Source organism: Protopterus annectens, chromosome 17.part0 (assembly GCF_019279795.1).
Source record: "Protopterus annectens isolate FY-2018-M chromosome 17.part0, PAN1.0, whole genome shotgun sequence".
NCBI lineage: Eukaryota > Metazoa > Chordata > Ceratodontiformes > Protopteridae > Protopterus > Protopterus annectens.
The window spans coordinates 111564430-111580515 of NC_056751.1; the positions used below are offsets into that span (position 1 = coordinate 111564430).

General features: G+C 38.8%; 1 protein-coding gene across 1 annotated transcript in view; it reads right to left on the bottom strand.

Annotated features, from left to right (window-relative positions):
* Positions 1–16086, bottom strand: part of TMEM175 (transmembrane protein 175) — a 668934-nt gene that overhangs the window by 458838 nt on the left and 194010 nt on the right. Inside the window, exon 4 of the mRNA XM_044059461.1 lies at positions 10328–10379. Within this exon, the coding sequence (XP_043915396.1) occupies positions 10328–10379 (52 nt within the window). The remainder of the gene's footprint in view (positions 1–10327; positions 10380–16086) is intronic.

Below are 16086 nucleotides of genomic sequence, written 5' to 3' on the forward strand. Positions count from 1 at the left end.
GGTTGACCACACCCCTTCCCTTTGACCCCACCCATTCAGCGTCTCCTGCAGCCCCCCTGTGATTTGAAGTCACCAGCCGCCACTGCAGACGGCACACTATTCAGTGAAACAATTAGTTAACAGAAAAAATAAAATACAGTACTTTTAAAGCTGCAAATTTGCACTTAACACAAGACTAAGACACAATACTGCAAGTCTGCACTTAACTTCAGTTTCTAATGCAGGTGATTGTAGCCAACCAAGTCTCTAAGAAATTGAGCATAAAATTAATTCTCAAGCTTTGTGGCTAGCACTTAAAATACAAAGGAAACCCTCTAGGCTAACAGTTAAATATCAGATAACAAAGAAGTGAGAAGACCACCACCCCCTCTTATAGCAGAGAGAGACACAGCACACTATTCAGCGAAACAATTAGTTAACAGAAAAAATAAAATGCAGTACTTTTAAAACTGCAAGTTTGCACTTAACAGAAGACTAAAATACAGTACTGCAAGTTTGCACTTGACTTCAGCTTCTAATGCAGGTGATTGTAGCCAATGTAGCCAACCAAGTCTCTCAGAAATTGAGCATAAAAACCTTCTCAAACTCTATAGTGAGCTTTTGAGATTTACTTACAATGTCAATAGTCACCATGCAACCTCTGCTGCTACTTATGCAACAGTGTTCTATTTCCACCTAAAAATAGGTACAGATCTGCCAGTGCAAACTGCAGCCACATATAATGGAAAATGTAAAAAACACCAATGTCGGTGTCCACCAGTAACTCAACAACAATAGACAAAAACTTCTAAAGTCCTATAAGAAATCAAAATCAATCCACAGTAAAGACTGTATCAAAAAGATCAGCAAAGAACAAAGCTACCATCAGGAAGATCAAAGCTAAATATGAAATGAAACAAGTATCTGATACCAAGGATAATTATAAATCCTTATTAAGAAAGAAAAAACAGCAACTTTTTAAACTAATCCAAAATGGCATAACCCCTCTAACCTGAAAGAAAAAGGTAACATACTTGCAGAAAAATTTAGTGCCAACTTTACTCCTGAAACAGCTACCAATATTCTGCAAATCTGTGAATCATTTACACACCCTAAAATCATCAAGGAACATGTTCTAATTGTGCTCTTAGAAACAAAAACAAAAATAACACTTCCATGGGACAAATGATTTATTTGGGTGCCTAGCAAACAGCAAGAAATTTTTGCAAAATTCCACCGAACATGTCTAACTCAAGTTTAGCTACAGGGTATATCCCTGAATTATGGTGAATTGCTGTTGTGATGGCCCCACCACCACCATAGACCCCAGGAGCTACAGTCCTTTCAGCCTAACTAGTCTAATTTGCAAATCCATTGAATACATATTTAATCCAGTAAATTTCTTTACGCAGGTCACAGAGGCAGTAGATAATGGTCATTCAGTCCACATAGCCTATGAGGATTTAGACAAGCTATTCAACGCTATTCCCCCATAATGATATTGTAATAAGCTATAAGACAAGTATAGATCTTTAGTTGACAAGGGGTCTAGCAAACTGGCTGAAACATAGAACTCACCTAAGTTAAAGTGGCAGGTGCCTCCTCAGAAAGTAATAAGGCAAGTATCACTGCAGCTCAGGGCTCAGTGCTTGGACTCCTCCTTTCTGGCATACACTTTTCCAACCTTCATATCATAAACACAGACCTATGACTAACCAAGTTTGATGATGACTACAAGCTGAGTGTTACTGTTCAATCACCCCTTTATGCAGTATCACTGCTGTAATAAGTAATACTTACAAACCAATAGTGTACTAAAAATAGCTAAAATTAAATGCAAAAGCTGTGGTACTGTTAAATTAGGTGAAAACTCAATCATAAATGAAAGATTAGTCAAAAATCCAACTCCAAGCTGATATAGTAGTCAGGAATCTTGGCACCTTGGTCAACATCTTCCTCTCCTTTAACCACAAAGTAGAATCAGCAGTTGGACAATTATTCAATTTAGCACAACTAATACATACAGGTATGTCACCCAGGTCAAAGAAGGTACCATCCTTCTGCACTCTGCTCTAATTAGACCAAATATAGAGTATGATGTCCCCTTTGCAAATACCTATCCAGACAAACCACACAGCTAGATAGTTCCCAACATTTCCTAAATAAAAAAGATTAGTAGTTAAAAGTCTCCTCACTAGCAAGACAGGCTTGAAGCCCTACCTCTATACTCAGTCTCTTACATGGAGATCTATGTCTTGCATTCTGTCCCACTGAACTCCTTATCCTCACTGATCTCCTTCCACCTCCACAAGGCAACCACTCCACAAATTCTAGAACTAAAGATTTAAACATCCACCAGTGTATAAATACAACCCAATGGAGGGGTCATATTTGCTACCCAATATTTACCCACTCTAGAACAAACTGCCTTTTCATGTTAAATAGGGTGACAGCCGCACATCCTTGATAACTGGATTGGCATCCATAAATTCACCTCTGGTCTGACCTACTTTGCCCTTCACCAGGACAAACATCATGAGGGTGGGTACTGGCAAGATATAAACTGTCTCATGATATACTTTTCTTGTAATTCCTATGATCCCTAAACTACTATATGAATCCATGGTTACTGAAAACTGAAAAAAAATGTTTAATGCTCAAACCAACTTAAAAAAAAACACTTAATTTGGTGCAAACAAACCATCCCACTTCTACCACTATAAAGAAATAAATTATATGAAATGGATGACATAGAAAAACAAAGTAAAATGCAGACACTTTACTAACAAATGATTTCAATCCCCTGTCTACATGTCCTTGATTCTATGTTAAATTGGTACACATCTGGAAGGGATCTTAGGAGAGTAAATCACTTCTTTTTAGAGACAGCAGGAACAAGATTCACAACAGTTTGCCCCACATTTTTCTGTACATACAGTAGGATCAATTACTACTCCAAATAAGGGTGTCCAGTTCTACTGCCACCTTCGAAGTGCTATATAAAGTACACGTCTGTACCCGTTTATCATGTAACTAATGTGATATCATTTAGACCACATTGCAGACTGCTTCCAGACCCAATCAGCCAAAGTTATTTAAGCCATCCGTGAACCTCTCCCCATTACCTTCATAAAATTATTAATAATTATTGTAAACAGCAATTACACTAATTTAAACTTTTTAATCTAATTGTTACTGCATACTTTAATTTCTTCAATATATCTAAATATTAATTCTTGGATATTTTATTATGTTTCTGTACAACTGCCTTCATTCTTCTGTCCTCAAACATACTGTGCCACTTTGCTGTTTCTAGTACTTTGCTGTTTTCACAGTTTTTTATATTTGTATCTTGCAATTATCCACATAATGATCTTTTTTCGCATGCTTGGTTAGATTATACATTGGCAATACAATGGTGCAATTCTTTTGTATTTATATTTTTTTCTTGGGAAACATAATCTTTGGTATTAAACTTTTATATTTGAAGGATTTTGCCCTTCTCTCCCTTGGGTCCTAACTGAAAACAGACATTGTTTAACAGACTTAACCCAGTTAACCAACTGCAGATGACTAAATTAATATATTTTCTGAATGAGAAGCAATGTCCTATTACAGAACTTAAAACAGTTTAGCACATTAATGCTAGCATTCTCATGTATCACACCAATTGACACCAGAGAAACAGAGTAGTTGTGTAAAATCTTTCCATAACCATAGATGTCCTTCTCTTCCATGTTGCAGTATTCTCACACGTGGGATCCTCCAACTCAGACGACCCGGATATCCGGCTTATATACAAAAGCATAGCCTGGCTGCTTTAAGGTGCGTGGGACATCACACGCAGGGACCATAAACCATGGGCCAAATGTGACATCTGCATGCACAGACCTCAAAACTGAATGCCCAATCAGAAAATAGTCTAAGGTCAGCTGAAAAGATGCCATCCAGATAATGGAAAAAGGTCCTACAGGGGGTAGGAGGGAGGAATAGGAATACTGCAACATGGAAGAGAAGGACATCTATGGTTTTGGTAAGATTTTACACAACTATTCTATGTCCTTATATTCTCATGCTGCAGTATTCTTACTGTGGGAGAGTACCCAAGCTCAACCTGTGATGTAGGTGGAGGAAGTTGTTGCAGCCTCCAAGAATCCATGGATAATGTTTTTTGGCAAATCCTGCCCTAGCTCTGGAGATGCAGTCCAGTTTATAGTGTTTAGTGAAAGTGTGGACTGATAACCATGTAGCTGCCTCTAGGATGGTGGCTGTATCTATACTTTTTAGGAAAGCCCCTGAGGTGGCCACTGCTCTGGTAGGGTGGGCTCTCAAGACGTGTGGTAACTGTCTTCATGGAAGGAGTAGCAGAAGGAAATAACTGTAGATATCCAATAGTCTGCTTGGATACCACTTTCCCCAGGGTCGTGGAGTGGAAGGACACAAACAGCTGGTTGGACTTTCTGATGTCCTTAGTCTTATCCAGATAGAAACTAAGTTGCCGGTGAACATCTAGGGAATGGAGCACTCTCTCACTGTCATTCTGTGGTGAAGGAAAGAAAATAGGTAAATGGATAGATTGGTTGAGGGAACGTTCATTGACCACTTTAGGCATGAAGGAGGGGTTAGTGCGCAGAGATACCCTATCCTTATGGAAAATGAGGTAAGGAGGGTTAACCATGAGAGCTTGTAATTCTGAGACTCCTCTGGCCGATGTCACAGCTACTAGCAGAACAGTTCTCCAGGTACACATTTTTATTGTGGCTGAAGCTGCTGGTTCAAAGGGGGCAGTAGTAAGATTCTCGAGAATGAAATTCAAGTCCCAAGGAGAAGGTATGGGTTTCCTCAGTGGTTTGACGTGCAGGATCCACTTGAGAAAAAGCTTCATCTCTAATCTGGATAAAAAGGGTGGATCAAGAGGTAAACAGGCTGAGATAGCAGACAAGTGGACTTTCACTGAAGAATATGAAAGTTCAGACTTTAGGAGCTCACACACATAGGACAAAAATAGAGGTATGCCAGCTTGAAAGGGGGTCTAGTTGCCTTTTAAGACACCAAGTGGAGAACCTTTTCCATTTGGATAAATATGATCTCTCAGCAGTAGGTTTCCTGGCCTCCTGCATGACAGATCACATGTCCTCTAAATAAAGGTGTCTGAAAGGGATCAGAAGTTTATCACCCACAGGGTAATACTGAGTGTTTGCAGATGTGAGTGTATGAGAGATCCTTTGTGCTGTGTGAGGAGGTCCAACTTGTGGTGATTGCCCTTGGCTAGTGACAACAGAAGGGGGGGACCAGTGCTGCCTTGGCCAATAGGGGGTCACCAGGAAGATGTTTGGCTTGTTCTGCTGAATTTTTAGCAGGACCTTCTGTATTAGAGGGAAGCATACAGGAACATCCCCTTCCATGAGATTGAAAAGGTGTCCACTCTCCAAGCTTGTGGGGAAGGGTACCTTGAGCAGAATAGCTGTAGTTGTCTGTCCGGAGGGGAGGCAAACATCTATCTGTGGAGTGCCCCACTGGTGGACTGTGCCCAGGAAGACATCTCTGTGTAACATCCATTCGTGATTTTGATATGATGATTTGCTGAGGGCATCTGCCTGATTGTTGCTCTATGATGGGATGTACACAGCCTGTAGGGCTATACTGGAGTGAGTAGCCAACTCCCATACTTGTACGGCCAGTCTGCAGAGCGAGTAGGATCTGGTCCCACCCTGCTTGTTGATATACCACAGGACTGTGGTGTTATCTGTGAAGATTTTGAGGGGACCTGGATGCATGAGGGGGAGGAATGCTTTCAGGGCTAGGAGAAGAGCAGTCATTTCAGTGATATTTATGTGTTTTTTACGGAGGCAGGGCTCCCACTGACCCTGCAACCTTGAATCCGTTTATAATGGCCCCCCATCCCAGATCTGATGCAACTGTGTACATCTGTTGATCTGCAGGTACAAGCTGCAATTGGAGTCTTGGATTCAGGTGGAGTTGTTGAATCCACCACCTTATTTCCATCTTCAGGAAGGGACGGAAGGGCACCTGAAAGTTTAGGGGGTGTGAGTGCTGGGACCAAACATTCTTCAAGTACCACTGGAACTTCCTCATGTGTAGCCTGGCAAAGGGCAACATGGGAAAAGTGGCTGCCATGAAACCCAGAAAGCAAAGAAATCCCTTGGCTGAAATGGAACAGACTAGGAGTAGATCCTGGAAACAGCTGGTCAGAGAATTGACCTTTTCTGGTGGGAGGAAGACCTTCATCAGGTATGTCATTCTGCAACCCAAGAAAATTTTGTCCTGGGATAGAGTAAGGGAGGGCTTGAGTAGGTTGACAGTGAACCCCATGCTTCCTAGGAGTGAAATTGTGAATGTGAGTTGTGTTTGTAAGGTATTGCTTCCTCTACCTGAATTTGGAGGTTGTCCAAGTATGGGAAGATTTGTTTGCCTTTTGTTCTGCAGTAGGTTGCTACTGGGGCTAGACACTTTGTAAATACCCTTGGTGCTATGGATAAACCAAAGGGCAAAGCAGTAAACGGATAGTGCGTGGATGGCACAGCAAAACACAGTAATTTGTGAAAGTATGGGTGGATAGAGATGTGAAGATATGCCTCCTTCAGGTCTAAAGCGGCCATGAAGGCACTGGGTGTCAAGAGTGGAAAAAGGGTTTGTAAGGACAGCATATGGAAAGCAGGGACCTGGAGAAAGGGATTTAAAAGGGACAGGTTCAGGATGGGCCTCATGGGCCATCCTTTTTTGGAACAAGGAAGAGCCTGGAATAGAAGACTTGACCTACTTGTCCTGGGGGATCCCTCTCTATTGTACATTGTTGGAGCATATCCTGAATGACCTGAGGTATGAGATGGATTTGTTTTTTTGGAGGGAGGGGAATACCTTTTGGAGAAGGCTTTTCCTGCCAAGTCACAAAATACCCTCTTTTCCAGAACTGAAAGAACCCAGTTGTCTGATGTGATTTGATGCCACAGGGGAAGACAGTGAGAGAGGCGGGCAGAAAGGGGAATATGAGAAAGGGTGTCTAGCCAGTATCACACTGTTAGTTCTATCAGGAAAGGGCTGCCTTGGAGTAGTGTGAGAGGAGTCAGTCCTGGAAGAAGGAGGCTTGCTTCCTAGTATTTTTTCTTGGTTTAGAGGAAGGGGGCCAGAGATGCTTGAAATCCTGCAGCTCTTTGCTTTTCTCTTGTAGATTTTTAAAACAGCTCTGCTGACTGCTGTCCAAAAAGGAACTTGTTGTCAAGAGAAGCATCCATGATTTTGTTTTTAAAACATCTGGCAGGGGCTGTAACCTGAGCCAGGAGTACCTACGCAGAATTGAGGCTGATGCTTCACCAGCATCGTAGCTGCATTTAATAGAATGCCTGGCTACTTGGGCAGCCACAGAGAACTTAGAGGCAACCTGAGGTTTGTTTGGAGAATCTGGCAGTGAGGAGAGCAGTGTTGAGGCCGGGGAGACTAGGTCTAGAGCATACTTAACCATATGAGTCTGGTAACTGACAGCTCTAAAAGCCAGGGATGAAGAAGTGTACATCTTCTTTCCTTATCTGTCCATCCCTTCCTGCCTTTATTTGATGGCAGCAGGGATGAAGAGGGAAGTTGCCTGGATTGTTTGTCTGCTGAGACAGCAACCACAGCAGGGTCTGCCACAGGAGGTTTAATGAGGAATTTAAAGTCATCAGGAACTTTGTAGTACCTATCTTGTCTCTTTGGGGCATGTGGCTGAGATTCAGGGGTCTTGGAAGCAGAGGCAAAGGTGCCCAAGTATGCTGGTATTACAGGAGGAATAGCAGAGGGTGAGGGAGATTCCATCTGCAGAAGTTTGAAACATCTCTTCTGCATCTCTGTCATTTGGGTGGAATCCCACTTTATTCCCTCATTTTGGAGATAACCTTTGGGGAGACTATGTCCTCAGGTGAAGAATCTCTTTCCAAAGAATCCTCATCAGGAGAGCAGTATTGCAATGGGGAAGCTAGCTGTGAGGCATAGGAAAGGGACTCAGAGGAGGAGGAGAAAAAAATCTTCCTCTTCTGTATGAGGCAGTGGCATAGGTCCAGCAGAAGTGGGACTAGGGCTCAAGGTTGGAAGGGCAGTAGATTGAGGAGCCGTAGGCCTTAGGGCCAAAAAGGCCTGAAATAGGGACTAGGAGAATGCTTGCCAGTCAGACACATCTTCTGTTGGGGAAGATATGTGCTTTGTCTTTTGCTTCCTTTTTAGGGAAAGAGTCTCGAGTTTTGTCCGAGTTAGAGTAGGCTTAGTATGTGACATCAGGCCAGGGGTAGAAGTGTCTTCCTCAGAGGCAGACAGTAGTACTGGCCAATTGGGTAAACCTGGCTCCCTCTGACATCGGAGACCGACATCACAGGTACCTCCGCAGACATGCAGGCCGGAGAAGCAAGGGCAGCTTCTGAAGTGGTACCCTCTGAAATTGCCAGACCTAAAGGATGTTCCTCAGCCCCTAGACCAGAAAGCTGGCGGGATGTCCGTATCTGGAGGTAGAGTCTCAACCCGAACTACCTTGGCCTTCTTTTTTGGCAGTTCAGAAGAGACAGATAGTTGAGGATCCATACTGAGGGCCAGGCACTACAGACGCTGGTTTTCTATGAAGAGCTTAAGGGTTGCAAGACAGATGTGTAGTGTTTTAGGAAGAAATGACTGGCAGATGGAACACACTTTGTAACCGTGGGACAGGCCTAAGCAAAAGAAGCAGAGGTCATGGCTGTCTTTATGCAGAATTTGACAACTGCACTTATATTTTCCTTTACTAAATGACATGGATGGAATCAGCTAAATAAAAGCTATACAGCAACCTAAGCTTTAGCCAAAAGTAGAAAACAATTCCACATCGGGGAACTTATCTTTGTTGAAGTCCGTAACACGGAGCTAAACGAGCAAGCTGACATTTGACTGCGGCAGAGAAGTTCTGAGGTCTGTGTGTGCGGACATCATATTTATGGCCCACAGTTTATGGTTCATGCGTGTAACATCCCATGCACCTTAAAGCAGCCAGGCTAACCTTTTATAAATGAGCCGGACGTTCGGGTTGCCTGAGGCGGAGGATCCCACATGTGAGAATACTGCAACATGAGAATAGAAGAACATCTATGGCTACTACTGCATGACCATCCCCCTGGGAGGACAATGTACTACAGCTTAACAAACAACCCCTTACTGTGAGGTCTCTCCCGCAGTGATCAAACCATTATGTTCATCAGTATATGACTCCATCACTAGTACTGAATGTGCACGACTACATGGTATGGGTAAACATTACGATTTGTTTTCTTCATGGCGGGGCTGCTGGTACTTCTAGAATCAAGTAAACATTTACAACTGTTTACTATTTAAAAAATATGTAAAAAAAAGAATTTTAACCAACAAGTCTTTGCCTAACCCTGTACCACTTATTAGCAGAAAGAAACATCTGATATTATTTAAACAAAACTGTCATGCATAAACTGCTATTAGTACACAGCAAAATGCACACATATATCAACATGTTAAATGTAAATACCCTGAAGATTAACTATGTATGCATTTGTTGTCTATATTTATCCGGGGAATATATGTCGTTTTTTTTCTGCAGGTAGTTGATTTTAGTTGCTGACAAACTCTAATACAAATATAAAAAAAAAAAAAAAAATCTAATATAAATAAATATAATGGAGATTAACTACATAAGCATTTTGATAATTGTCTGTGTTAAGTCCAGAAGAGAGTACTTTTGCCTACACAGTAGTGTTTGCCACAAACTGTAATATTCACCACTAATTATCTGATCAAACCAATTGTTGTCAAAATTTGTTTTGAAGAATGCACATAGCTATATTTGTGTATATATTTTTATTTTTATATTTGTGTATATCTTGATAAATACATATATGTTCCTGTTGGAGTACTATTTGTCTTAAACTCCTGTTAAGAATATTGATCTTTGTAACTACATTTATCTAATCGCACTAGTGGCCTGGGTCATGGCTGCTAGGAAAGATCACATACCTGGTTAACAGATAAATAAGAAAATAAAATACAGGTTCAAGGACTGGTACAACGTGATATGGATAACTGAAGCAAAACATTGGTAAGAAAGCCTTGGAGGAAAAAGTAAATAAAAAACAGCAGCTGTGGAAATGCATTTTATAAACTTCAGCATCTACCTGATGTGAGTGGTCTTCAACAAAAATAACAAGCAGTAACTGGGAAATTACACCCAAAACCAGAGACACTCCTAATTCAATAAGCTTTAAAGTATTTACTAAACATGAATATGCATTTATGTTCAACATCAACTTTACAACATGTTTCAAAAACACCATGGAAGGACAAAGTGAGAGCAAAATTATCAACTTACCAAGTTAAGAAGGGAAACAGTATCATCCAAATGGTCAATCACTTGAAACAACCTGCAAACAGAGTAAAAATAGTTTTATTTGAGCCTTATATTTTGTCAGAAACATATTGATCATTGCAAAAATCATGCACAATGCAGATCAAATTAAGCAGCTATGTGCATATAGGAAGCAATTCTCAAGTGAGTTGCAATAGCATATATAGCAGATAGAAGGCCTACGTGATTACTACACTGTCTTTTAAAGCTTATCTTCTTTCTGCATTGTTCAGCTTCCTAATGATAAAACACAAGCTTGCTCACCTTGAGGTAGCACTGCCCTTAAAATCTACATCTCATATGCTAGTATGCAGGATGAGGTTTTCATATAATTAGGCATCACTAGCATGGGTTCAGAATCAGAATATGTGATCCTTTCTAGTTCATTGCATGCATTATTTGCCTCAAGAGATCACTGCAGTTTGATACAGGCTTTCCACCTTATGGAATATGTTACAAGACAGGCAATAGTCATGAAATTAGGAATAAACTTTCTATAGTAGCCAGACAATTCAAGAAAAGCCATCAACTGTCTTAGTGGAGTGTACAATTAAGTTACTTAGACTTTTTTCTGTTTCTGGTCTTAGTACGACTTCCACTACACCCAGTTCATGTTTCTTAGAATTTCCGCTAAAGCATTTCTGTTTTAATAAATTCTAATATGGCCTGCGCTTTTGGTAAGACTCCCAATCCTCTGAATGAATGAGGGTGTCATCCAGGTATGCCACAGCAGATAGAGAGCAGGTTTTCAGTATTTTATGCATTAGCATCTGAAAGGCAGCTCCAGCCCCAAGTAATCCAAAAAGTACTAAAACAGACAGGGTTACAAAGACCATTTTATCTTTAGCAAAGATTAAGTGGTACCTGGTAATATCTGTTTGTTGGGTCTAATGTTGTCAAGTATCTAACCTTTACCTGGTTCTCTATTGATGGCTATCAAGCTTTGATATGCTACTCAGTTTTCCACAGTCATTGCAAACTATCACTTCCATTGGGATTAGGAACTAGCACTACTGTTCACTCTGTGACTCTTCTCTCATTCCTAGTTTGAGCATCTGCTGAACAACTTCTCTTACTGTTTCTGTGATTTTGGTACTCTAAGGTCTCCATTTTAACCTTCATGCCAGGAGTTGCTTCAGTGTTATGATCTAGCAGTTTAGATCAACAAGGCATGTCTGAGAACACTATTTCTTAACAGAAATTCTCTTTTTTCCTGCTTTGCACTTTGGACAAGGATTCCTCTAACTGTATTTCAACTAAAAGTTTTCTGGTCTTTCTTATATGAACTTCAGCTTGCAAACTCACTACAGAGTTTTCTACTTCTTTCTATATAATAATGCGATAAACTTGCTCTCTCTGTCTTTTCTAGCTGGCTAACCTTGTAGTTCACTGCATTTATTCTTGCCTTTGGCTCAAATGATCTCTGCCACTTGAGAAAATATGTTTTCTGTGTAGGGCACTGAAACAAAACACATGATCTCCTTTGTTAAATTCTCAAGTCTGGCATATTTATTATAAACTCAATGCTGCATCTCCTAGGTTTTTGGAAATTTACTGTGGGTATAGCCAGCTTTAATCTGCCCTGCAAACTAATGTAGTTTTCTGTTACACATTTAAATAGTGATTTCCCTTCCTCCCTCATCTCCTTAGCAAGCAGTCCTCTGTGATGCCTACCTTACAGATGTTCAAATGAGGAAAACCTGGTAAAGCTTCTAGCACCTCTCCAATTGCACTCCTATTGAGTAGAGCAAAAACTGGTCTCAGTTTTTATCATCTGCATCCTAACTTTCCTTATCATGAATAATCAATTAGTCTGCATATGGCAAATTGTTTGACTTTAAAGCACTGGCATAACTGATGCAACACTCTTGACGCAAAGAGAGGGCATTGATCAGTAAGTATTTGTTTAGGGACACCCACTCATGGAAATAGTAGCAGAAGTCATTGGGCAAAAAGCCAGAACAGTTGCTTTGCATAACTGCACTGCTTATGGAAACTTTATAATGTAGTCTGCTGTTACTAATATATGCTGATATCCATTAATACATTTTACTACTAGTCCCACAATGTCCAAAGTAGCTTGCTCAAATAACACCTCTACAATAGACACTGGTTTCAATGGTCTCTATATCAAGAAAGGCAGTGCCAGTGGTACAACAAGTAGCACACACGTTTGGTGCGGAAAGCTGTGGGTTCTATTCCAACACCAGATACACTGATTACTGATACTCTAATGTAGCATAAGGGGGTTGCTACACTCCTGATTGTGCCCTCTTTTGGATGAGACATAAAACTGAGGCACCATCTGCCTAAGTTGGTGGTAGCTCAGGTGGATATACAAGATCCACAGCCCCTATCGAAAATAGTAGGGGTCCTTTATTTATATGGAAAAAGAAGTCTTATTTACATATTTACAAATATTTGCAAGTGTACAAATATATGTCTGTTTGCACAAATTCAGAATTTCCTTTACAATCATACTAAATTTTCATTCCCATCAGACCCCCACTCCTTTTTCCATAACCACATCTGATTTTCCTCAATACTGTTGCAAAAATACATTTACAATTAAATAACTTCATTTAGTCTTTCATTCCATATAACAAAATATCTTTTTGTCTATTCTTTACTTCTATTTTATATCTATATTTAATCATATCCATGTTTATTGTATCCACTTCTTCTAGATCTTTGAAAAAAAACTTCATTACATAGTTTTCCCCATAGCTTTTTTACCTTTTACATTTATTTCAAAAACACATTCCATACTTTCTTCTTGACAACGCAAACATATTCTATCACTTTTCTTTTTATATGGCATTTTCCTTTTACTGTCCATTTATCTATTACCAATCTCCATAAAATATATTGACATTCTACTTTCTGATTACACCATTTTCTTATTTTTATAGTTTTAATGTTTTCACCTGTGAGATTTTTCACTGGCTTTACATAGTAATGTTTTATCATTACATTTTTATACCATATGTTTCTATCTTTTTCTATATCATCACTTTTATTTTCCACAAAAATATTTTTTCTTGGTAACATTTTATTTCTTTATTTATACACTCTTTCTCTTTTTTACCATAAACCAAAATGTATCATACTTGTAGTTAAACAATTTTACTACTAATCTCTCATCTTTTTCATTTATCCACTTTAACACTTTGCACAAATTTAATGAGGCAGCATATAGCACTGGGTTAATTAGCCCTAAACCTCCTTTCTATTTATTTACGTAGAAAACTCCTTTTTACAGAGTTTAATGTAGAACCCCTTATAAATAAAAAAAATATCTGCAGTAATTCATTTTCAAGCACTGTTGGCACCATAAATCCACTTGTTAAGTATGCTATTTTCCCATCAGTACTGAATTTATCAAATAAACGGTTTTCTGAATAATTTATATGTTCTTCAGAAAAGACAGGTTTGTTTTATTTCTTCTGTTTTCTCCCATTGAATTTACTTACATCTTTAGTCCCAAATTTTATACCCAACAAAGAAGTTTCATTCACTGTAAAAAAATATACCTCCTATCTTTACATCGCCTAAACCTTTACTTTTCTCTTTATTTAAAGCCATTCCTTATCACCTCTAGACACTCATCTGTACAAATTATTACTTCTTTCATCCAAATGTTTTCTGCAAGTATTATAATTCCATCTGCATATATTAATAGAACTGGAATTCATAACCCTTCAGGTGTTATAGACCCCACCTCCTTCATTCTGTGATTTATTTCATATACTATCAAATTCATAACTAAGCAAAGAGTATACAACTCATTGGGCCTCCTTGTCTTACACCATTCTTCATATGTACCTCTTGGCTTGACCAGCTACTCACAAGTATTTTTACTTTATTATTACTATACGCTGATATACAGAATTTCCTAACTTTTTCACTTAAATTATATTATTTCATTATTACCCATAAGATTTCATGTCCAGTTGTATCAAATGCCTTATTAAGGTCTCCTATCATGATTTTTGCTGCTTCTTTTCTATTCATAATATCATCCACAATTTCTCTGTCATTAATAATTACTGACAAGCCTTCCCCTTTATAGTATATATACTATCCATTTTAGTTTCAAATCCCTTTTGTATTATTTACATAAATATCTCATAATCATCATTATTCTACATTATCAGTCTCCAGTTTTTCACCGTCTTTCTTCTTCCATATGAATTTAAGTATTCCACTAAAAAATTCTTTATACATAAAACCTTCATTTAACCATTCATTCAAAATCTTTAAAAATGTATTTTTTTTTTGCCAGTCCTTTAATTCTTTACATATTTAATGCCCTATTCCATCTGTTACCGCAGCTAACTCAATATTTAATTGCCCTAATACTTTATCTAGCTCATTTAAAGAAATATCCTTTTCCAACTCTTTATTCTTTTTCTGTTTTATACATATATATATATATATATATATATATATATATATATATATTTACGCACACACATACACACGTGTATGTATACATATATATATATATATATATATATATATATATATATATACACACACACACACACACACACACACACACACACACACACACACACACACAGAGTGAGACAGTACCACTGTCTTGCTCTCATCCCAACTCTTATACTGAATAGGTGTATCAAGCTGCTATTCTACCACTTTGTTTTTGTTAAGTTTCACATCCTATCATACCATGCATTTGGAGTCTCCCTCCCCTCACATTTTCTGTGTTTTGAAATGGGAACTTTTTTTCCCAGTATTACATCATGAGTCAAATTAGGAGTTAAAGCTGCAGAATGTAACAGTTTTCCCAGAAATTAATACATTTCTACTACATATGTGAGAGAAATATTGTTCTATCACCCTGAATGCATACTACTTCCACTCTTTGGTTGTTACTAATTATACGTACATACTAATGGATCTTTGACAAGGATAACCATATTTCCAGAGTCCAACAAGACTTGAACCTCATTTCATTCTACAAATACAGTACACTTTACCAGTTTAGTTGCACCATAACAACATAAGGCTGACTCAATTTCTCCAGTTGTAGTCTTGTCCCACTCTGTAAGAACACCTTCATTTGTAGCATGGGTTTCAATTTTCATATTTCTGTATCAGCAGTACAGAACCTAGCACTGTGACCCCTACTTACACACTAACATTACTTGCTGCTTTTTTGTTTCACAGAAGAAGGCACATTTCCTACTGCAGATTTACACTCAGAAGCAGACAGTTCAGTGATGATGCCATAAACTAACAAGCATTCCTTAAATTACTAGCTTATCAAAGTCATTGAGATGACTTTGCAATAACCATTTCTTATATTCATAGGTAGTTACTAGGCATGCAGTCCAGGAAGCCATTAGGGACTCTAGCCCAAAGTCTCAATTTCTCCAAAGCACTGTCTAGTTAAGTGACTTGCTCATAGACACACAGTAGGCAAATGAAGGCTTAGGAAATCAAATCCTATACCACAGGATTTGGCTTAACGGTTTATAGCTTTAATCCCATGTGCTAACTGCCAGACACTATTAGTTGAAAAGGCTCTAGTAAGCCTATCTACTGCTAAAAGTTCTAAACATTTGAATTTACTGTTATCAGGTACTAGCCATAACTTCAACATGTTTTGAATCATCCATCAACATTCTTACAAGATGATGGCAGCATTAAAATTCCAGTTATAAAATGTTATCAGCTGTACTGCACAGGTTGTA